General features: G+C 35.5%; 1 protein-coding gene across 17 annotated transcripts in view; it reads left to right on the forward strand.

Annotated features, from left to right (window-relative positions):
* mtd (TLD domain-containing protein mustard) overlaps positions 1 to 23677 on the forward strand; it is a 162732-nt gene that overhangs the window by 114732 nt on the left and 24323 nt on the right. For 10 of the 17 annotated variants that reach the window (XM_073079693.1, XM_073079696.1, XM_073079698.1 and 7 more), the window contains 14 exons: positions 665 to 768; positions 1923 to 2116; positions 2724 to 2796; positions 3308 to 3469; positions 3863 to 3955; positions 4496 to 4705; positions 6470 to 6661; positions 7322 to 7473; positions 8299 to 8388; positions 10169 to 10302; positions 10809 to 10971; positions 11430 to 11568; positions 12168 to 12221; positions 14156 to 14248. In XM_073079693.1, the coding sequence (XP_072935794.1) occupies positions 665 to 768; positions 1923 to 2116; positions 2724 to 2796; positions 3308 to 3469; positions 3863 to 3955; positions 4496 to 4705; positions 6470 to 6661; positions 7322 to 7473; positions 8299 to 8388; positions 10169 to 10302; positions 10809 to 10971; positions 11430 to 11568; positions 12168 to 12221; positions 14156 to 14248 (1853 nt within the window). Of the gene's footprint in view, positions 1 to 664; positions 769 to 1922; positions 2117 to 2723; positions 2797 to 3307; positions 3470 to 3862; positions 3956 to 4495; positions 4706 to 5471; positions 5697 to 6469; positions 6662 to 7321; positions 7474 to 8298; positions 8389 to 10168; positions 10303 to 10808; positions 10972 to 11429; positions 11569 to 12167; positions 12222 to 14155; positions 14249 to 23677 lie in introns of all 17 variants that reach the window. The other 7 variants (XM_073079707.1, XM_073079691.1, XM_073079692.1 and 4 more) reach the window with 5 other exon arrangements.

Below are 23677 nucleotides of genomic sequence, written 5' to 3' on the forward strand. Positions count from 1 at the left end.
TTAGTATAATATCTTTGTAACTCACTGTGCATTGCAATTGCATGTTAAAATTATAAACATTATGTAAATAAAATGTACATACATACATAATAGGCTTTTTTGTGTTAGTTTTTATTAAAATAAAACTACGTCATTGCCTTCTCACCTCAGTCGCAATTCATCTTAAATCACGTTGTACTCGCTTCTATTACAACGTTTACAATTGATTTTAAAATAAGGCACATTTGAAATGAGTTGCTACTGATGAGTCTTAAGGAATTGTGCAAAGATAGTGTGTCATATGAAATATAAGGTAAATCTGTCAATCCAGAGAAACAATCATCAGTTTGTCATGAATACACAACATGATGCAATGCAATGCAAGTGAAGGGTATAGACTTGACCAGCTTGGTGAACTATGGTCTAAAACTATAGTTCACCAAGCTGGTCAAATATATATTGGAATTTTCTCAGACTTCATATTCACATCCTTTTAACAATATTTAAATGATCAAACTTATAAATAAATAAATAAAAAGGCATGAAGATTGGCTATTTTGCTTGCACAATTTCCTAAGTCTCTACGGCTTTGTATTGTCAGCTTGGAAGGTCGAATTGTATAATTTGACTAACCAGTGTAACAAAAAAGTTACAATATTAAAATGAAATGTGTTTATAATTTCAGAGATACTGGACAGCCTGCGGCCGGTGTCCCCCGAGGCGCCCGCCAGCAGCAGCGCGCCGCAGCGCTTCCTCAAGATCAACGTGCGCCACATCACTGATGGACAGGTGATTTTACTGCTGGTGATGTAATGACGATTCTCTAAATAGGAACTGCCTGCTAAATTCTAATTTGAATGTGGTAAAACTAATCAAGATAGTAGAGCGATTTGATCAAACTAGAAAACATTCATTCTTCGTACAGTCGTTCAAATTGCCGAAACGAACACTTACGTGTATATGTGCACCAGAGTAGGAAAATTCTTTAACATCGAACGAGACTATAGATGTGTACACAATGTCATGCTAGTTTGATAAGTACATAGAAGAGGCTGTACTGGCTGTACTGAAGTATTCGAATATAATAACATAAATATAAATGATCAACTTCAAAATAGGATTTTCCTGCTGTAAAATTGTTTGACAGGCATGAGTTGCATTTTACATAGAGAATATTAAATTCTCGTTTGATACTTTGCATATAAATTTCTATGTACTTTCCGGGAATGTGGTATTACTGTCTGCCATGATAGTATATAACTTTATCTTTATTATGTTGCTTATCATTGATATAGTTAATCTTTTAAATACTTCTTATACTAGCACTTAAAATATGTATAAACCTCTTCAGAATGTCAATGATTTAATGAAATCTATAAAATAATAATATAATTGCATAATGACAAAACAAAGTAGACCGTTGCATGGTAGTTGTGAAGTATTATTTTTAAAATTTTCAAGCGCGTTAGTTCGAGTTCTACATATTTCTGACCAGTTAAATCTTAATTAGCCCTAATTGTCGCTTTCAGGCATTGTCTATTACTCATTTGTGAATTAAACTCTTGAATGTACACAGTCACATGCCTGTTTACATTACGAGTATGTTACGTAATTTTATGTCATCTACAAAGTAACTTATACTAAAAGAAAAACAAAAAATGAGAATTGAAGTCTATACCGGGTTTACTGTATCTGGATATGTAAACACACAAAACAGTAAATAGATATAAACACAGAAAGTGTTAATTTATTGCATTAGAAGTTACTAGTTTACTTAATCTACGCGTATGTCTCAGTTGATAACAAATCTGAGATCAGAGGATCAAATCTGAGATCAGAGGATCTCAGATTTTTTATGGGTTGTTATTGACAGGTCTCGGGACCTGTTCGACAACTTATTCCACATGTATTTGTCAACTTATTTCACATTCCGCGTGCCCCAGGGCGTGGTGTCCGGCGTGCTGCTGGTGACGCCGAACGCGGTGATGTTCGACCCGAACGTGTCGGACACGCTGGTGATGGAGCACGGGCCGGAGTCGTACGGCGTCATCGCGCCGATGGAGTACGTGGTCAACGCGGCGATATTCTACGACATCGCGCACATGCGCACGCACACGCCCGACCACAACATGCACAAGTACGTACCCGTGTCTTTTATGCTAGGGTGAAATGTGGGTGTTATTTTCAACAAAAAATTACCTTTCCGTTACTTACGTTAATTACTTCTCATTTTGATTAGAGGTAGTGAAAAGTGATGTGACGAGATGTGACGTGATATATTGTGATGGAATTAGACGATAAAATGCATAACGTCACCGGATTATTCGGGATGGGACCGTAAGCGATGGAACGAGATGGGATAAGATCTACCGGAAAGGAACTGACAAGATATTTTAATATCTCCGAAGATTTTTGAAAATATTATATTGATGTTTGAATTTATCTTCTATAACGGAAATTAATTCCCGTTATATTCCCGTCTTTTTAAATCCATGTAGAGAAAAACGCAGATAAAATAAGTAAAAATGTTTTTAACTACAATATTTAATTATGAAATTATACTCAGAACTCATTCAGTTCAAAATATGACGAAAAACAGCAATCACGTAAGTGTAACCAATAGAAATGTTCACGGCGTCAAGAAGCATTTGATTAAATATTCGTATCGGCATTCGTATTTCAATTTGTTGTACAGTAGGTACACTACTGTGTTGTTGTATTGAACTTGTATTTCTGCGTTACAGAGCCGAGACAGCTGAAATATATTACATGAATAAGTCGGAACATTCGCCTGGCAAGGACTCCCTTCTAGTCAAAGTGAGTTTTTGTACTGCTTCCTTTAAAATTGCTTACGTAACTTTTTTACTGCTTGTGTGCATAAGTGGCGTGTTGAATTAAAATTTCAAGGTTTAAAAAATACATTTTCCTCAATGTTCTATTTTCATCAGGTTTTATAGAGGTAATTGGCGATTAGAGAAATATATTTTTTCTTTAATTATTTACCGTTACTGCGTAATATAGGTACTAATTGTTATGTATATTTGAAGAAAAGCTATTCTTTGTGTTGTTTTGTACAATTAAAATGTGGAAATTTTAAAAATCTCTTTCGAGTAGTGCCCAATAATACTATTGTTTTGCAAGCGATTTCATGGTTATTCAATTTATTTAAAATCAATATGATAGCACGGGAACTACACGGGGTTCGATTTTACTGATTCCATTGATACAATTATGGTACCTTGTGTGGTCAATTTTTTCTTGACCAATCATGAAATCGCTTGCGAATTCCACTTCCAAAATCCTAACATACACAATACACATTTATCAGGATGAAACGTTCCCCGAGCTGCAGGCGGCCTCTGGCGGCGAGGCGGCGGAGGGCGGCGCGGCGGCGGGCGAGGAGCGGCGCGGCTCCGACGCGGAGGACCGCGGCGGTGCGGCCTTCCCCAAGGCCTTCGAGCGGGAGCTCGTCACGCCCACCGCTTTGCAGGTAACTGTTGGAAATTAGGGTTTTTAAAACATCGTAAAGATATTTAAGATTGTAATGACCACATCATTTTAGCAACACAAATTTTGATTTAGCATCGAGAGTTTTGAGTTGAAGCACTGGTGGACTAAAGTCGTCTGAGGCCCGAGGCGAAAAATTGCTTTTTAAACTATTATAACTGTATTTTGTATTTAAAGGCTATTAATTAAATGGCAATGAATTATCAATAGAAAGCGTTTTAAATAAGCATAATTTGTTAGGCTACAAGGTGATTGATTATACCTTGTGTAGCGAATTAAATAATGAATAGTAACTTATCGGTAAAGGTCCGATTAAAAAATATAATGATCTAAATCAATATAAATTAGAAGCTAATTTTAAATTATTTTTTTCTAGCAACAGACTACTGAAGAGAGACGGAAATCTTTACTGGATCATCACTGGGCCATTCCCAGCAAGGATAGAATGTCTATTGATCAAGGCAGCGAGGTTAGTTTTTTTTCTTTTATAAAGTGTGACAGATTCTTAGATGTATTAGGGTTAAAAAAGGAAATTGGTTGGCAAATAAAACAAAGATGTTCTTAACTGTGGCCTACTTATAAAGTTGTCAAGCTATTGCTGTCACAGTTGGATAGGGGTCTCCTTCCAGAGATGAGCACCGGACGTGTAAACGATGGACTCCCGGATTGAGAGATCGCATTTCAACCACTAGGTTATCACTGTATTTAAAGCCTATTTATATTAATATATAATAAATACTAGCTGACCCGGCAAACGTTGTGTTGCCATATAAATAAAAAAAAAAAGGGTGAACATCCTTTTTCACTTGGAGTATGAAAAATAGATAGTAGCCGATTCTCAGACCTACTGAATATGCATATAAAATCGGTACGTTTCGGAGGAGTACTTGAATATGCATATAAAATTTGGTAAAAATCGGTACGTTTCGGAGGAGTACGGTAACTAACATTGTGACACGAGTATGTTATATATAAGATAATGATGATAATAATTACTTTATTGTTACAGGTGTCGGGCACCAGCGGCGAGCAAGGCGACGCCGGGGAGCCCGGCAAGGAGGAGAGCCTGGAGCCGTCGCGCGAGGGCTCGGAGGCGGAGCGCGCGCCGAGCGCCGCGGACGACGACGACGGCCGCCACCTCGTCAAGCTGTCCTACCACGACTCCGGCATCGACATCCGCGACCCGCTGCTGCACGTCACGCCCACTAACTCTAAGAAGGTACGTCTAGAACCAATCTATGTATGTCACGCCCACTAAGTCTAAGAAGGTACGTCTAGAACTACTCTATGCATATTACGCCCACTAATTCTAAGAAGATAGGATACTGAAATACTCCATGTGGCTGTTTACGTTTAGGATCTGGCCAAAAGTAAATTTTGTATGACTATCCAGGTATGTCTAGAACAATGGCTATAGAGTATAGAGTGCTATATACGCGTTCGAGTTTGAATTTTTTTATGACAACAGATGAAACAACGGTCCATTTAATTTTATTCGACTTGCTTGGAAGAACATAGAAATAAGATAGATAGAAAGTAGGACTATGAAACGATTAATATCGTTATTTCTTTGTGACATGACGTACAAAATAAATATGTGTAAATAATCTGGATAAAGGATGTCCAAAACCGCGGACAAACAACAGATTTTGTTGCCTGGTGTGAAAATCGCACACCTCGTTACGTTACATTAATTTAGTTAACTATGATATTTAAAACCGACAGAATACTTAATTTTGTGTAGGGCTATGTCATCCATTTTACATTTGTATTATACATTTTTTCAAAGTCGATACACAATATAATTTATGCATAAGTTATTTCATTGTATTGGTAATAATAATACACAATACATGCATAAATACAGACGAAAATAATCACAAGGGTTGCAGTTAATGTACAAAAACATAATAAACACAATTTCTTTATACAGTGGAAGAGTACTACTACCTGTCGACGAATTCCCTTATGACTTAATGTTTTAGGAGTATCACACGATGTCCATGTACCATTCCACTTCGTCCCTATCCTCGTCGCACTACCACGAGTGTTGTCGTCACGACATCGGCACGATATTCGAGACACCGGAGACCGACGTGTCGATGTACGACGACTGCGACTGCGATTACTCGTACCAGACGAGGTTCTTGAGGCGTTTCGCGCTCGAACACCACGACGACGAGATGCGCTCGTGCGCGTCCGCCGACGAGGTGAGGTTGGCTCGCGGTGGAAGTAACTGTTCCTTCCTGTAACTCCATGTTACAAGATTCTGTCTATCTATGAAATCAAATATTTCTTCGCTGTTTGTAAGAAATTGTATATGTTGTTGTTATATGTGAAACTATATGTTCCTCTTCTTGTGTCATGTATTCCTTTTTATGAATCTACATTTGTCGCTGGTGTTTTTTTAGTTTTGATACATTCTTATGTATCGCGGTATTTGCAATGAAAGTCTGTAATGTACCTTTTTTATGTGAATGTCGTTCTATGATACATATTAAAAGGTATTGGGAAAATAGTATGTTTTTTGTGTTTTCTATGAGAAATATTTTCGGCGTCGTACAGTTGTTTAAGATTTATTCCTACTTATTTCTTCTTCTTTTTCTTATTTGTGTTGTCATCGTATTTGTTGGTAGTGTTTTATAAATCTATGCGAGGAGGTTTCTTTAGTGTTTGTTGATTTTTTCAGCTATTTACAGTTATTATTTTAATCAAGATGAAATGCATTCGATTTGGCGAAGTAAATGTAATCCAAATTTCCAACTACGACTGTCAGATGTTAGCTATTTTAAATTAACATCAACATTTTAGTGGGTTCTTTAAATATTCATTGTTTTTATTTTAATCAAGGTGAAATGCGTTCGTATTGGCGAAGTAAATTAAGTCCATACGGCCAACTACACCAGTCAGACGTTAGCTACTTTTAATCAACATATAAACATGTTTTAATGGTCGAGTTATAAACATAACCGTGTCGATGTAGGTATACAGCGACGCGGACATAGTGCTGTCGGCGGAGTGGGTGCCGCCGGTGTGCCTGCCGCGCGGGGAGCCGCCGCTGTCGGCGCCGCCGCTCGGCGAGAACGAGCGCGCGCCGCGCAAGCCCGCCGCCGTCTCCTTCTCGCTCGACGGCAACCAGAAGGAGGAGCCCGGCAAGCCCGACAAGAAGAACAAGGTAACACTCATGCCAAACTTCTAGTCCGCTCTAAAGTTGTTGCGCACAGGTCTAGTCAGAGAGCCAATACTGTCGAACCCAACCACAAGCTTATACTCTGTAGCAACAGTAAGGGTACACTAACGCAGCTATTTACCCGTGGGCGAGAGTGGGCAGCGGACGAGTGTCGGGGTGGTTCCGCGCTGTCTTCGTCCTGCTAATATCTACAACTTGCTATTGCGACGCGACTCTTTTCTATATTCAGAGCGGACTGGAAGTTTGGCGAGCTCGCACCGCGGTATAATTGTACAGCGACGTGGACATAGTGCTCGCCTCCGTCTCGCTCGACGACGACCAGGAAGAGGGCGACAAGCCCACTTAAAAAGAACATTTATTTATTTATTTAAACTTTATTGTAAACTTAGCGGTTACAAAGGGCGAACTTAATGCCTAATGGCATTAAGATCTATCTGTCTGCGTCTAGAGACTGACAAAAGAGTCGATTGAACACATAGTCTGTGTTTAATTGTCTTATCAAAATCCGGACGGTCATACTAAATATGAACGATATAACAAATATTATTTAATAATTCTTATTTTTTTAGGATATTTACCAAAAACATCTATTGCTTTGTCGCTAATACACACATTTGTACTAAACTATCAATCTGTACTGATCAGATGCTGAAGCGCCTCTCGTACCCGCTGTCGTGGGTGGAGGGGCTGACGGGCGAGGCCGGGCCGCAGGGCGCGCAGGGCTCGCAGGGCGACTCGCTGCCCACATCCGCCGACAGCCACAACTCCACCAGCGTGTTCTCCAAGGTCTTCAACAGGTAACGTACTGTTTATAATTATATTTTCTCTTATAAAAATATAATGAATCTTTAAATCGTCGTAATTGATTTTAATGTTAACGCAAGGACCCTAAATTTGATTGAGGGTAAATCGATTACGTTGTTTATACCCTATGTTAATTCGAAAATACCAACTTAGTTTCTATATACAATCATACAAAGAAACAAAAAAATATTGATACTTGCACATTTTCATGTAAGTTCAGGAAAAGGCAGATTTTCTGAAATTATATCCTTATGTACATTTTTTTTTTAATATTTTTTATTGAATTCAACAATATCCAGGAAAAAACTCTAATTTAAAGTTAAGTACAATTAACTTATTAGAGATTTTTTTTATAACTTTTGTAAACCTATAATCGTACTCCAAAACACTGGTAATATAAATAAAAACAAATTTGTAATTCTATTTAACATTTTATACGTGGAATATGTACCTATTATTATAGCGGACATAGCACTGATTAATCATTAACATGTAGACAGTCCTATGTTCGATAAAAATGATTCTATCACCTAATATTAATAGTGTATTCTATTAAGAATATTGCACATCGATGCAATATTTTCCAAAATCATATAAAAATCCTTCGATGTTAACAAATGACATTCGTTAGGCAAACATGAGACCGTATAATAAGAGCACACATATACACATGCACGTAAGAAATAATAAATTAAATTAATGAATTAATAATATTGCAATCCTAAATTTTTCCTTTGCTACCGTGGATGCTAACCGGGATCGTCTGAATTTGTATATCGAATCCGCTTCGTTCATTGGTTCGCGTGCTGTGTGCACAGCTCGCCAATGAACCTAGTGGAGTTCGGTACGGGTTTGTTCCTGAGTAAAACACCGTCGGAGGAGGGGCCCCACGACGTGTTCACATCGGGGTACGTGACGCTCCGCTGGAAACATTGGATGTGCCAACTCCGTTATGTGTTGCATTATGAACGATGTTTAGATCACAATGACATGGTGCTCGTATGGGCTTAAAAAGCCGTTTTTTGGATAGTTTCAATGACGTTATTATGATTCGTTTTATTAAAATGGTTCATGTATTAGTACACGTAAACGTGCACGTACGTACGTACCGAATTGCGTACATTTATATACCTTCATTTAATTTTTTGTCTGTAGTACTTTAAAACGTTTTTGTCTTTATTTTATTTAATTTATGTTTGTTATTGATAAATTTATTAACAATCGAACCAGTAAACCTTTCTTGTTTTAATTTCAATAATATTACTATGATAACTTTAGAGTTTGTTTATATTTGGTAATAATTGGCAAATTATGCTTGACACCCATGTCACTGTGATCTACTGCGTTTAGCCTCCTGTCCGTTATCACTCTGTTACTAGGCATCTCCACCGACATAATTGTGTTTGTTACTTCTTATTCGTATTATACGGTTGGATTTCGGATAAGAATATATAGGAAAATTGATAATATGTATGATCCTAAATCCAACGCATAGCGTTCTATGTTAAGAATTTGCGCTGAATGGCATGTTGTATATGTGTTAGGACGTTCCTAGTGTCATTGAAGTGTTAGCGAGTTCCATAGTGTTACTGTTGTCTCACTGTACTCGTTCCGATGTTGTACCGATGTTGCACCGGCGGCGCGCCTACTCGACACGCTTCATAGAATAGACTCTTCAATACTTATTTTCTTTTGGAATTGGTTTAAATTTTTACTCCTGAGCAAGTATATACTATTTTTAACAGTGAAAGAGATATTTATTTTTAATGATTTACACATTCATAATTTTAAAAGAAAAAAATGTATGGTATATGCTTGTTCTTGCTTGTCAAAATTTCTTGTTTTTTTTTTAATATTTTTTATATATATAAAGAAGCTTTTTCTGTCTGTGGTCGCCGTGGCGTGCCGTCTTGCGGCTTGTCGCTAGTTCATGACGACGTTACTATTGTGTACTCTCTCTCTCTCATCTAGACCTCATTATAGGGTAAAGTATGGATTCCAAGGTCAGTTGTGTGTTATTATCATTACCACTGTTGCCACGAGCATTTTTATAATAGCACCTTTTACTATGATCCGTGAAGTTATAGCATGTTTAGTCCTGTTATATCCTATTGTATGTTTGTTAAAATTACAGTGTATTTCTGACAGGTGGAGAACATTCTATATTATGTATTTGTGTATTGTATTATATATATGTATATGAGATGATGAATAGAATATGATGATATGAATATAATGATAATTTGCTACTGGAAGAGGAACGCATTATTTAACTGATTTAAATAGGCGTTTAATTTTCTGAAAATATGATCTATCAAATAAATGTTATATTTTATTTATAATAAAGATATAATAGAAGAATTAAAAGCTGCGACCGCTAGACTTTATTGCAAAATACCTGATAGTATATGACAAGAGGTATATCGTCTTGACAAACATTAAAAGTCTGTGAATAATAGGTTTCTTGAATTTTGAGGGTAGCTAGATATGTGATAAAACATTGTTGATTTGTAAGAAACTACTCAATTTAATTGTGTCTGATAAATTATTTTAGTACATGTAAGCGTTATAAAATATTTATTTACAGTCGACGGATATGTTGTGCTAATATTTTTTAGAAACGTTGTTGTATCCCTGTAACAGCGAGTAGTGAACGTATACGTAACTGTTTTCGTACACACAACACAGACGCAGTTCGCTGGGCGGGTTCGGGCGCTCACAGAGCAAGTCGTCCTCCAGTGCGGGCTCCACGCAGCCGCGGCTCGACTATCGCAGCATGGTCTCCGTGGACGATATGCCTGACCTGTTCGCGTCTTTTGATAGTGAGTAGTGTTTAAATGGTTATTTATTTATATTTTTATGTGAGGAAATTTGCACGAGTTTAAAAAAAGAAGTTCTCAAGGCTGTCGAATCTACCAATCCTCATGTAGCTAGCACGGTGGGTAATAACATAAACTTTTATCCTCTCTGACAGGAGACCTGTGTCCAGCAGTATCTTCTTGAACGAATTTCTTGCTTGTAGATCTAACAATCGAATGATTTGACTTTTAGGTGTAATTGATTGAAGCAATGACGTATTGTGTTATTATAAGCCTCGATGGATAGATGTTAAATGTGTAAAGTATCCGTGTGCTGAATAATACATATATTGCAAATGATTCAAATTGATTACAATAATGTTTCGACGTATCAAAGTGTAGTAAACCTAGACTGTCACTATTTTAGCTTCTTGTACAAGTCACGGATTTGATTCCCAATCTCTTATTATTATTTAATATGTAAACCAATCCCCCTATAAAAGCCAGTACTAAACAAACGTGTGTTACAGAGCTGATCCCGCGCCCGGCGCGCCCGAGCGACGACCCGCCGCTGTACCTGCGGCTGCGCATGGGCAAGCCGGCCGGCCGCCCGCTGCCGCGCTCCACGCCGCTCATGTCCTACGGCCGCAAGCGCATGAAGCCCGAGTACTGGTTCGGCGTGCCTAGGAACCGGTGAGACACGCATTTGGTTTGGTTTTGGTTTATACTAAGGGTATCAAAGAATAAGGGTAGGAAGAAACATTATTTTCTTTTTGAATATTTCTTAATAAATTTAATTTTTTTATTTCCAGTACTGATTAGAAATCTCCTTATTTATAAATCTTAAACATGAGTTGTATAAAATTGTATAAAGCGTACATTATGTTACACAATGTGTATGTGTAACGTAATGTACCTACGTCATTGCGTACGAACATAACTATATCCGTCCGTTTACAGATATGTTCGTTTTCAACGTTAATGTGGAAAAAAAGATATGCAAATCGTTTTTGCGCGTTAGCGGGCCAACTATTCGTCGCTTCGAAAATTTGTAAAAAACCGTTTCGGTCTGAAATTGAATTCTCTACAACTTTGCTCCATTTTTTTTTGTATAAAAATGTTCTACTAATGTCATTATACATTTCTCGCAGGGTGGACGACCTGTTCAAGTTCCTGACGCACTGGGTGCCGGACCGGTACGGGCCGCTGGGCGACGTGGCCGCGCACGGCTACGAGCTCATCGACAGCGACACCGAGTGGGACGACGACGACGCCAAGCCCGGACAGAAGGTAACGTATATTATTTATAGTAGGTACACAGTGACGTACTTTATGTAGGGTCAATATTTGAACAGGATCTGAATGATGATATACGAAAGTAATCTGTCGCACGGGTCTGATTTCGATAAAAACTAAAATTGAAAAATTGTAGTAATTATATTCTCAAAAAAACCATCCAACCATTGTACCATCCTTGAGTGTCACACCAAAAAATGATATAGTAAAGCAGGGAAGAATTTTGAAGAAATCAGTTGTGGGAATTTAGGTCGATTCGAGGTCTTAAGGATCATTCATAGAATATTTTTAAGTTAGAAGAATAATTTTGGCATAGACATTAAAAATTACCTATAGTTCAACCTTGAAGTTCACAATCAATCAGACCGTCCATATATTAAAAAGTTTCACAACACCTGCGCGTACGCAGCTCACCGTAACGAATGCCCTTTATATCATAAATATAATAATATTATCTCGCATCTCGCAGCAATCACTCAAGATAACAGTTTGTAGTTAAAATTACATTATATTATAATAAAGAGATTCTCACAAGTTAATGAGTATCGTAATTGTCGAGTGTCGCTTATATTTAAAAATACATTTTGTTATAGGAACGCACCGGTTCCACCGGCGATGTGTCTGATATTACGCGAGAGTCCTGGGAGGTAAGTCTATACAATATTATTATTATGCTAAATATTCCAATATTTTACTAATAACTCATTGTTTTGAGCACTTGTGTTTAACAGTTTTGAAACACGTCTATATCTAACAATCGTTGACAATCGACTAATGGACTTCGGGAATGCTTTACAATATTTTCGAAAATGGCGGACACAATTGTCATTTATTATAATAGCGGTCTAAATATGAATATCTGACAAGTTTAGGCAGAAAATAATGAATACAGCATAAATGAAAAGTTATGATTTAAACATACTACATTGTTTAAAATTATAAATTTTAATTAAATGTCTTGTAATGGTTATGACATTATATCTAATCAAGATGATTAGCAACTGTTGTGTTGTTAAATAACTGCATATTTTGACATAGTTATGTTTTCTTCAATTTTTTTTCAAAAATTTACTACCAAGCAGTCCCGAAGTCCATTTGTTTCTCAGTCAATACTAACAACGCATAATCACCTCCCACAGTTACAGTACACATTTAACATGTATTCTATTATATATGAAAACTTCGTACACCTTATACGGTTGTGCCGCGAAACATTCGGTATTTCCATTCACAGACCGAAACGTAACACGCTACGTATGCGCAAACGCACGACATGACAGATGTCAACAAAACAATTATATACACACCTTATCTGTGCTGTTTTAAGAACAATGTATGGTATATTTAGCTCTTTCTGCGCTAACAAGATCGCGCCCCGTTAATTTATTATTTCAATATTTAAAACAATGCAATATTGAATGAGCAATTTTGACTTTTACGATTGTTTATACAAAGACACTTTATATGGATGTTGACAATTAAATTGCCTTCATCTTTTTCAATGCAATTAAAAATTAAATCGAATTATCGATTATAAATGTTATCGGGTAGTATATAAATGGATTAGCAGCTTTCACCGATACGATAACTTGAATGCGTTTGGCGCCTTCTTTGTTTATCGATAAATGTCGATATCGGCAATACATCATATCATTTAATCCATATATAAAATAAAGGTGGATAATGACCGGGGGAATCTTAATGTAATGTAATAATTGCTAATTTGATGAACGATCCAATAGTACTGGTTTTATTTTAGAAAATTAATTCAATGAACGTTACAAGCGTTTGATAATCACTCGTCGAGGAATTTCTATCGTCAATTTCTAAATTGTTACATTACATATGAGCACCCATGGTCAGTACCGACCTTTATACATACATTATTTACATAATGCGACACGGTTATCAACGAAAACAAAATAATCTGCACATCGCCACTCAATAGGTCGTAAATAATATTTTACACCTCTGACAGTTTAACGACAATGAGTTTATCTAAGGGTCAACTATTGTTGTGTTTTATGCCCATGATTACATAGGCTCTTTGCGGGTTCAGACATAAAATCGATAACAAGGCCCTTTATCTAACTTTCTTCAAATACTAATACACAGATATTTTTATTGTAAAAAGATAGAATTCTCTTTAGGAGGACGAAGATTATTTATTTCCGCCAATATGTGAGAATAATATTTTCGAATTCCTAATGCAATGTAGACTATATAATGCAGAAGATGTTTAATGGTTAACTATATTGTACGTTGTAATAAAGGTGGACCCTTTTCACAAATGATAAATTCGTATTTCTTTATCTCATTAAGTTTTAAATTTCTATGAAAGAAAAAAAAAACCATAACAAAAATATTCTACTGAAACATACTCATTTCTGATGCATTCATAACACTATGACAAGTTAGTAATCTATATCGTTAATGATAGGACGACAGTATTATTACCTCATTAAAATGACATAACAGCAATGAATATCATTCACAATACAACGACAACATTAATCATTACAATACAATGAAACGAATGCAATTGTAAACATTACTAATATTTGGTGGGGATTGGGCGTAGCTGCTGAAGGCGCCGTACGTGAAAATATATTCTATAATGAAGAGCCAGGCGGAGGCGCTCGGCGACTCGCTGGGCGAAGAGCCGCAGCCGGAGGTACCGCTCGCTCGGAACGCACGCATAGTCCGCGTCAAACTGCTAGTCCGCTCCGAATAAAGAAACGAGTCGCGTCGCAATAACAAATTGTAGATATTAGAGGGACGGCACTCTCCGCTGCCCGCTCTCGCCCGCGGGTACATAGCTGCGTTAGTGTGCCCTTACGTTACGGAGTATATGCTAACTAAACCTGCACGCAACAACTTCAGAGCGAACTAGAAGTTTGGCGCGGACTATAGATGTAAACACGTGCTTACGTGCGCGTGCGTAAAGTTGACGAAACCGTTCATAATTTGACGTTATTTTTTAACTACGCTTGTTTTTTTGTATGTAATTTGTATATAATTTGAAACTAAGGTTTCGTCGATTTTGTGAGCAAGTAAAGATGATACAACTTGGTTCGTTTATTGCTCGAAAATCATGTCTACTTTTACGTAATTTGTTTTGGTCGACGTTTCCTTTGAAGGTTTATGCAAATGCAGTCGATTTGCGTTCTTACCTTTACATTTATTATCATTAATTATATACAATAAAAATTATATTACCATTCAATAACAATGGTGAGGTCGTTGACCTCGCGCTTAATCGCGGCTTGCAATTATGAACCAGGTTGTACTGTGTATGTCAGCTCTGTGTAGCTATATAGAAGGCACCTCTAGTGAGATGTGAAACGCACTACCCCTAGTTCGGAAATTGCATCAATGTGTGAATGATATCCTTATTATTAGCTCCGATCTATGTGAATATCGCTCGATTCCAATTAAATTAGATTTTATTCGGAATGCTTGAATTGAGAAATTTCTAAGTACTTAGGTGATTATTTTTTCTTACGTGTAATTTTAGCTTATCGTGCGATTAAATTTACGAAGTTATGTAATTGACTTAATTGATTTTTTTTTATTTTAACGTTGTATAAAACTTAGAAATACTACATTTGTTACCTCTACGTAGAGTAAAACGGCGAACGCAAACCATATGTAAATATTAAAATTGCATGTTCTCTTTGAACTTCACGAGTAGATCGATTTTTCAAGCAACTGTGTCTCTAACATTGACATTATTTTAATTTTTATCTTCTTAAAACTGTTCATTGTAAATTTATTTTCCGTCACAATTCCATTGTTATCGAACCAAAAATGTAATATGTAATAAAAAATCGTTAAAATTATCTTGTAATCATATGACGCAAACATTTTTATTTTTACAAAAATGTGCGCAATACTCTTCGGCAATACTATATAATTATTAAAAGCTTGCAATAAAGATATCGCTACACGTTTACATATATGTAGATGTACTAGATAGTAAAATTCATAAATCCAATAAATCGACCAATATATTCCTTTGACCGTTTCTCTGCGATAAGCTGGAAGTATTTAACAGCTTCGAAGTGAAACAACTTTCACAAGTGGCATTTTCTATACTTACTAAACTACTTTATTACCGCGACTTTTTTCATCTATTGGGTTTTTACGCGCTCCAATGACATTATTACTATATATAGTATCGTCCTACTAATTGATAACGCTATTACCCTAATCCAAATTGATAGAGACGAGACATATATATTCATAATAAATGAAGCCTAATAGTTTCAGGGGATAGCCACGCGTAATAACTATCCTGAGGCGTCTAGTAGGACCACTATTTTTCTCTAGCATTCGTTACAAATACAATCCCAGGGACCTGGCAGGGTCAAGTCATTCAGAGGCCAACATTCGTCAAAGAATTGTTATCTTTATAATTAATCTGTATGACACAAATAATAACAAAATGATTTGCGATAATTACAGCACACAAAATATTTATATTTCATTTATCTGTATTGATTTCGTTTTGACTTTCATAAAAGTTAAATGTCATAGTGTTTGTGTAGATATCGTAAACTTTACGAAACGAGTCCTTGAATAAGCGGTCCCTGTTATTATGAGATTGGAATGTTAGGTTGTTAATTATTTATGCAAAAGGTATTGACACTTAAATTAACGCTAAAATTATATGCAAAATAAAATATTTTTGTAGTGAATTAATTAACATCCATTCTATTTTTATATATTTTTCACAAAATATACAATTACTTTTAATAAAAAATGTTTTTTTGGAAAAGCTTGTATTAACAGAATAAAAGAAAACAAGTTCATATGTTTTGCTTAGAGTTGTTTGGTTGTGTTTACAGAATTATTTTTGAATGTCAATAATCTTGTAATTTTACAAGGTAGGTACGTATATTGTGGTAAAGAAGTCGCGAAAGAAATTACAATATGAGGTATTCATATGCGTAAAAATAAACAAGAAACTATTCATTCTATTTTATCACTTAGCATATTCATAGGATTCAACAAAACGTATGTCTAATTTGATAATAGGCAGTCGTACACTTTTGTGTCATGCAAAATTAGTGAAATCCTCGGACAATACGGGTATAATACTACAGCTCTGTACATACTGCGTATACGGTGGAATGGACAATGATAGAGGACAATGGGCAATGTAGGCCGCCGCGGCCGCTAAAGTCACATTGCACAATACCATGTTTTCAGTTAAACACATGAAATTGTTGATTTGTATGAATGATCTTGTCCGTATGTTATGATCGTGATGTGGTAATAATAAAGAGATAGATTTGATCCGATCGATATTATTAGCATTCATTTATGTGCTCTATGACCGATGCTCTATGAATGTCGTACTAAGTAGATCTTCATATTTTATATTAAATGGTGGTTTATCGGGTAATTGTAGCGTTCCTATTCAGAGTACGAAGTATCTCTAATCAATGGGCTCTAGTTAATCTAGTCTACACTCTAAATCATTAGTCTTCCATGTTTTCTCGGTCCTGTAGTCGACGCTGTAAAGGCTGTAGGGTCTGAAGTCCCAAAAATACATAATCCATTATAAAAGCTTTTTAACTCAAATGGTATTAACAGATATTGGATCTGTTGGGTGACCCACATAGGCTACTAATCTACAGTAAGATCGTAAGAAAATATTTTTTTAGTGTCATCTATTTGTTAGGAACGAATGTAATTGTGAAGAGATGTGAAGTCATCAAGAAAAACACAGAACAACCCGTAGACTCGGTACAATTATTTGCACTGGTACCTACCAATCTTACGTGTCCCAGTGTGGTGTTTACAACGTAATATTGTGAACGACAATGGTGTGTGAACAATGGATGCCGACTTCATTTCAGTAGGTTGTTATTATGTTATTACTGTTGCGTAATCACTTTATAGGTTTACTACTTAGAATGGTTGGGATGTAGGTACTTGCTGATGAGTTGCAGGATTTTTTGACGGCACTTGAAACTGTCGGTCTTATGCACCATGATAGTCTAACTGACGTCCTATCTGCTCATTTTCTCATGGGTGTTTCTTTTTCGGATTCATACGGATTGATTCGCGCTATATTCACACTTTTTCTTGGTGGTGGCTTGGTGTTATTCTTCTATATCGGATTGTTTAGAACATCATAAGACCGCGATTTTCTTAATCCACAATACATGTGTTTTCGCTTGTCATTTAGTATATTACGAGACACACAACAGTAAATCTACAATCCTGATATTCCTGTTAGAGCCATTTTTAAATAACGAAGAACATAACCTTGAGAAACATTCTTGGGTGGTTTTATCTTTGACTTTGCTACTGATCCGAATCTTTCTCCACCACTCCACTCCACCCCAGCACCCAGTTAAATATCTTTAGAACATATATGTCCTTTTAAACCCCTTGAGTCAAGTTTGAGCACCATGTGATCATATAACCTACATAATCGGTGTATCTCCGATGCCCTTAAACCAATATTGTTGCATACGGTGAAGTGCGTCACACTATAACATACCTAATACGGGCCTACTTAGCATCACAAATTAGGCATGCTCGCTGATTTACACCTGAGGTTATACGAAGGTGCATAATTATTGTATTATGTAGCATCTGACATGACATGTTTTTATAAATATTCTTATATCCGAGGCATGTGTCTTTCAATACTTTGTTCTGGTGTCGGAGTTGTCCTGGAGAACTTTGAGAAGTCCTGAAAGAATGAATAGAGAACGGTTGTTGTTGGGTGTGTTGATCAATCGTGAAGGTTGATTACGATGGCCTACTAAAATTATTTTAAAAAATATCTATATTTTACGCTACACAAATGAATAGAGGAAAAAAGGGGAAAACTATTTAAATAGCTTCTTTAAATTAATTATCGAGGTTTTATAAATTTAAGCTGTTCCTGTCTGCATCCATCTTTATTGTTTCATCATCACTATATGCCACTATCGCCCCATGGCTCTCCTCTCAGAATGAGAAGGATTAGGCCATAGTCCACCGCGCTGGCCAAGTGCGACTGTTATTTCTACCATATCATTTATTACTTTTTTACTATCAATTCCTCAATACAATATTGTTATAATTCCTTTCCACGCGTTAATATTAGATTTCAGCAATCTCAAGTCACATTAGATTATTACATTACGTACCTATGTCACAATTTTATATGCCGCCACGAACATCTATTAGCATATTTGTATTAGTAGGCGATTTAATTCAGTCTGGTGACAAGAGGAACACGCAGGGTCATAATTTTCGTAACTGTTCCCCGATTTCTCTTTCCATTGGTTCGTTGAAATATTACTAATCTATGCATTCATAATATATTTCACAAATATTTTTTCTTTTATTCTATATTTGTCATGATCAATCATATTAATAAATTTGAGCTCTTAAGTCTTCTTCTTTAAGTCAGCGTGACGTTAGTCAAATCAATAAGGCAATATTGATAACGGAAATAATTATTTGAATCAAATATCGAATATCTTAATACGTATTAATACGACGGTAAGATAATGTTTGAAAATCATTATTACGAGTATCTATTATTCTAATCGCGTTTACGTTGAACGTAGTGTCGGTGGAAGATTTATATTTAGACGTCTGTCAGACACTTTGCATTTGATTGCCAATATGTATATCGATGAATTAAAACGTTGTATGCATTTTTATATACATTTTTAATTATTTATTACCCATCTTATTAAATTGATACTTTATACTTATACTTATAATTTGTTTGTAGTGCTTATTAGTACCCAATAAATAAGATTCGTAACATTCGGATCAGCTGTTTTATGGTATAGTTATGTTTTAACAAAGTTATTAGTAGGCACAGTTGAATGTCTTTGTGTTTTAAGTTATTTAGATTTGTAGATATCTCAAATAAACTTATTCAGACATAAATGTAGGTACTAATTTTATAAAAGTCTACATATAAATATAGTTCCGACGTTTTCAAAAATATTTTCAGGTACACTACAATCCAATCAATACACTACACTATCTTTATTGAATTATTCGGACTAAAGACGTGAGTTTTCAGTGATATAATGTAGATAAAGATGCCGTTGATCAATAATTAAAAATCAACTATCATCAGCATAATCTATTATACATATTTTATCTATTATATTACAATACCTGCCTTATGTTCTAAGAAATGAAAAACTTAATAGCAACTTCGGATCATATTAACAGAATATTCAGGTACCAAAATTCTAAGCCTTCCACCGTAACAGACTTCGTAACGGTAATGACACCAATTCACCGATTAGCGGCATAATTAAACGTGAGGAGCTAAATTGATAAATAATTGAAATAACCATAAACACTTTGAACGCCCCTATCGTGTTGGTATTGAATTCTCCATATGTAATTAATGTTTGTTGTTTTGAATTGCTTAACACTTATTTCTATTGGGAGAATTAAACAAAACAAATAATCACGACGATTGTAGAGTCTTTGATGCAAGTGTAAATAAGCAATGTTACTGATTAATTATTTGAATTAAGATTATATGCTTTAGTTTTTCCTATATGTAAGGTATGTTTGGATACCCTTTAGAAGATTTTTTTGTTTTTTGGAAGAGGGATATTTTCTAAAACCGTTCAATGTAAACTTTTCTACGAATATGAGACAATGTTCTGGTGCCATGGCGCGCAATTTTTTTTAATTCGTCGTCAACCCATTACTCTTTTACTGATGGCACGTCTCATCACAGACTGAGAAGGGTTTAGGTTAGAATTTAGGTCCAACGCGCTGGGCAAGTGGAAACTTGTAGACTTCAAACACCCACGAAAACTTTTTCGTAGAACTAGGCATGCATGTATCCTCACGATGTTTTCCTTCGCCGTTTAAGCAATTGATAATTAATTTCTAATACGTGCGTAACTTTGAAAGGTCAGAGGGAATTTGAACCATGATTTATTTTACCTACATGTGCTGAATAATATTGAAAGACAAAGGGGCTCGAGTGCCACTTTAGTATTATAAAATAAAAATATTACAAAACAACATAATATTGACAGAAGTAAAAGTTGTTATCGTATATTATCTGTCTCAGCCCAAGTTCGTATTGCAAGGCAAGTCAATGAAGTGACATATGCTCGTTACATATGACTTACGAAAGACAGCTTTTTTAGAGCGTAACGAAATGTATGTAGTACTACTCCCTGTATGTTATGTTAATTGATTCTGTTAAAGAATGTCACTGCACCTTGACAGGCTTAAATGCCCTGTCAACTATCGCATTTAATTATATTTTTAGGTATTTTACTGTCTGTGTGAATGCGTGAATTACTGTGTGAATGCGTATAATATTTATGTTACATACAAATTTATAGTTACCGATAGTGTCCTCCGAGGACCTCTACATTTTTGGAGGTAGACAATTTTATTTACATTCCAATCTCTTTGTATTTCAAAAAAAGATGCAGATATTTCAGATATTATCCTATTACCTTACGTTGATTTAATTTCATCAAATTTTATCCCTAAAGGTAAACAGCAGCAGTCAAACTGATTCAGCTGCTAAAATTGGTAGTAGACTTTATGGGTATTGCATGAATGAAATGAATGAACCGGAAACATAATTCTAATTTAATGATATCAATCATCTTGTCCTGTCGTAGTTGTAATTTGATTTATAACGGAGTAACAACGTGACAAGCAAAAGAAAAGCACGTGCCTACCGTGGCAGTTTTACACATAAACCGTCAGCAGGCTATTCAAATTTTGCCGCCCCTGCTGACCTCTACAACTCTATAACGTTTAGGATTGTCCACACTAAATACGATCGTGAGCCAATCCGAATCAATTTACAGGGGGGCGTAAAAATAAATATCTTAAGTTAGTTTTTTCGTCGACCGTGTAAGAATAGTGAATAGAAGAAAAGTGCCGCCCTAGACTCCAGCATACATAGCCTATTGGTAAATCCGAAATTGCGTGCATCCCCGCGCGTGGTCCATGATTCCATCATCGACAAGAAATCGATAAATATCTGTATTTTACGGTTATGTTATGATTAATTCATTATTCTCTATTTCTCTCCGAAAATAACTGGTATGGACAAGATAATCAGAAACACTCTTCAACTTATTGGACTATTTTTTATCCTTAAAAAGTTTGATTTACCTATTTCTGCGCTAAGTTCTATGCTTTTGTAATAATAAATCAAACAATAGAGTACCTATTAAGAATATTACAAGTTATGGCAACTACGACGCAGAATCTATCTCTTTAAAATGTAAATATGATATGTGAAGTGAGTGATTTAAGACTCTATCCGCCCACAAGTGTTGTTAGCCTTGTCACGATGTCGATCCTTTTTAGAAATATTCGAACTTCCGCTGCGGTTGTGACAGCGTTTACAAAACAAACTGTATAGCAGTAGGCCGGACATGGGAGGAGAAGTGTCGTCCACGAGTTATCACACATAGGTAATCTAATCACTAATTCTGAAATTTGTCTATAAATATTATGTGAAATGTATATGCATTATTATTGAATGCAGTCTACACCTGTAATTATAGAGGCTAGCCCCTTTGTGTTTTGAAGGCTTATAAATGTATAAATTTGCTTTATATTGGTGTTCAATTAATAATATGTGTAAAATGTAAGTCAATTCGAGATGACGTTAGTTAGTGTGGAGTGGGATGAATGTCTATGCATTAAAATTTTGGCAGTTTCCGCTCTTTAGGTAGTCTCTTTGCTTAAAGTCCTCTCGTTTTCCGTGAAAGTCCTGGTAAATTTGGCTTAATTATTTCAAGATACTCTTAGACACATTGATGAAGTGGCACAAATTAAATACGGGTTTTCTAGCTAATTTGATGCCTCATTGTATTCTCTACCTGTCACTCGAAGGGTAGCGTCATGATGAAAGTTTGTGACGGGTGTAAACATTACAAAAGTATTTGTAATATACCTATTCATATTTCTTAAAGAAAACTATTGCAAAGTACTAAACTATAATATCGTTACTTATTATTATTATGTAATCTTTTATTCAATAATTTGTTTCTAATGGTACTAATGGGTTTTTAACGTACCCGTCTATGGAACATTCCAAATTCTGTTTTCGTTTTTTTTCTGTGGTTTTTTAAGTTTTATTCCGTTGTTTACACATTTTAACCCATAAAGGTTAATTATGTTATGGACCTTGTCGATCGACTCTAATGGCATTCTCGATTAAATAATAATGAAAATTTATAATTATCGTTTGTGCTATATATAGTTTATACGATACGATAAACAATGCTGCAACAATATGACCTGATTGAACTGGTATAGTTCAATAGTTATTTTTTAGTACAAATATAATATTTACATTATTTACTATATTCAATCTCAATTAAAATTTTATGTGGATGGGTTATTGGCTTCAACGTAGGTTGTTTTGGGATACAAGTTAACATACATGTTGTATGAAATATGGGTGGTAAAAGGAAGTCCCATGGCCGCCTGTCAACAAATTTATACGACTAATACCTTGTTTGAAATACTATAGATCAAATAAACCTTGCCCAACGCTTAAATTTAAAGGAATATTCTTGGAAATATATTATAATTCATAGGCTTTCCTCCAAATCTGGTGATGCATTGGAGACCCTTCTGGTGTTTTAAACCTCTATGGTGACTATTTGGATAATGTTTTGTTTTATGGTTTCATTTGTTATAAAAAATGTGTCATAACGGTACTACAAAAACATATCTTGAACAGTAAAAAATACATACACTCAAATTTAGTAGGTACCTCCTCTTTTTAAAGCAGTAACGCTAATTAATAAGGAATGTTTTAAACTATACCTAAGTCATGATGACACAGACAGTTATTATAATGACGAATAACCTTATACATAATATACTTTAAAATTTGCATCAAATTTACATTCGGTCGACGTTTTTTGATTATATGAGTCTTACTGAATTTGAATTAACTTTGGTGGCGTCTTTGTAACCTTGTAGTGTATTTATTCCGGAAGATATTATAGAAGCTTCACACATCTGCGTTGTAAGCGAAAGATATTTTTGTAAATTGAAGGCTGAGAGAAGGCTTACTAAAACCGACTTACGTACCTATATATTGCATTATAATTAA

Source organism: Epargyreus clarus, unplaced genomic scaffold, assembly GCF_041222505.1.
Source record: "Epargyreus clarus isolate Ecla_fem2 unplaced genomic scaffold, WU_Ecla_fem_2.2 ptg000014l, whole genome shotgun sequence".
Classification (NCBI taxonomy): Eukaryota; Metazoa; Arthropoda; class Insecta; order Lepidoptera; family Hesperiidae; genus Epargyreus; species Epargyreus clarus.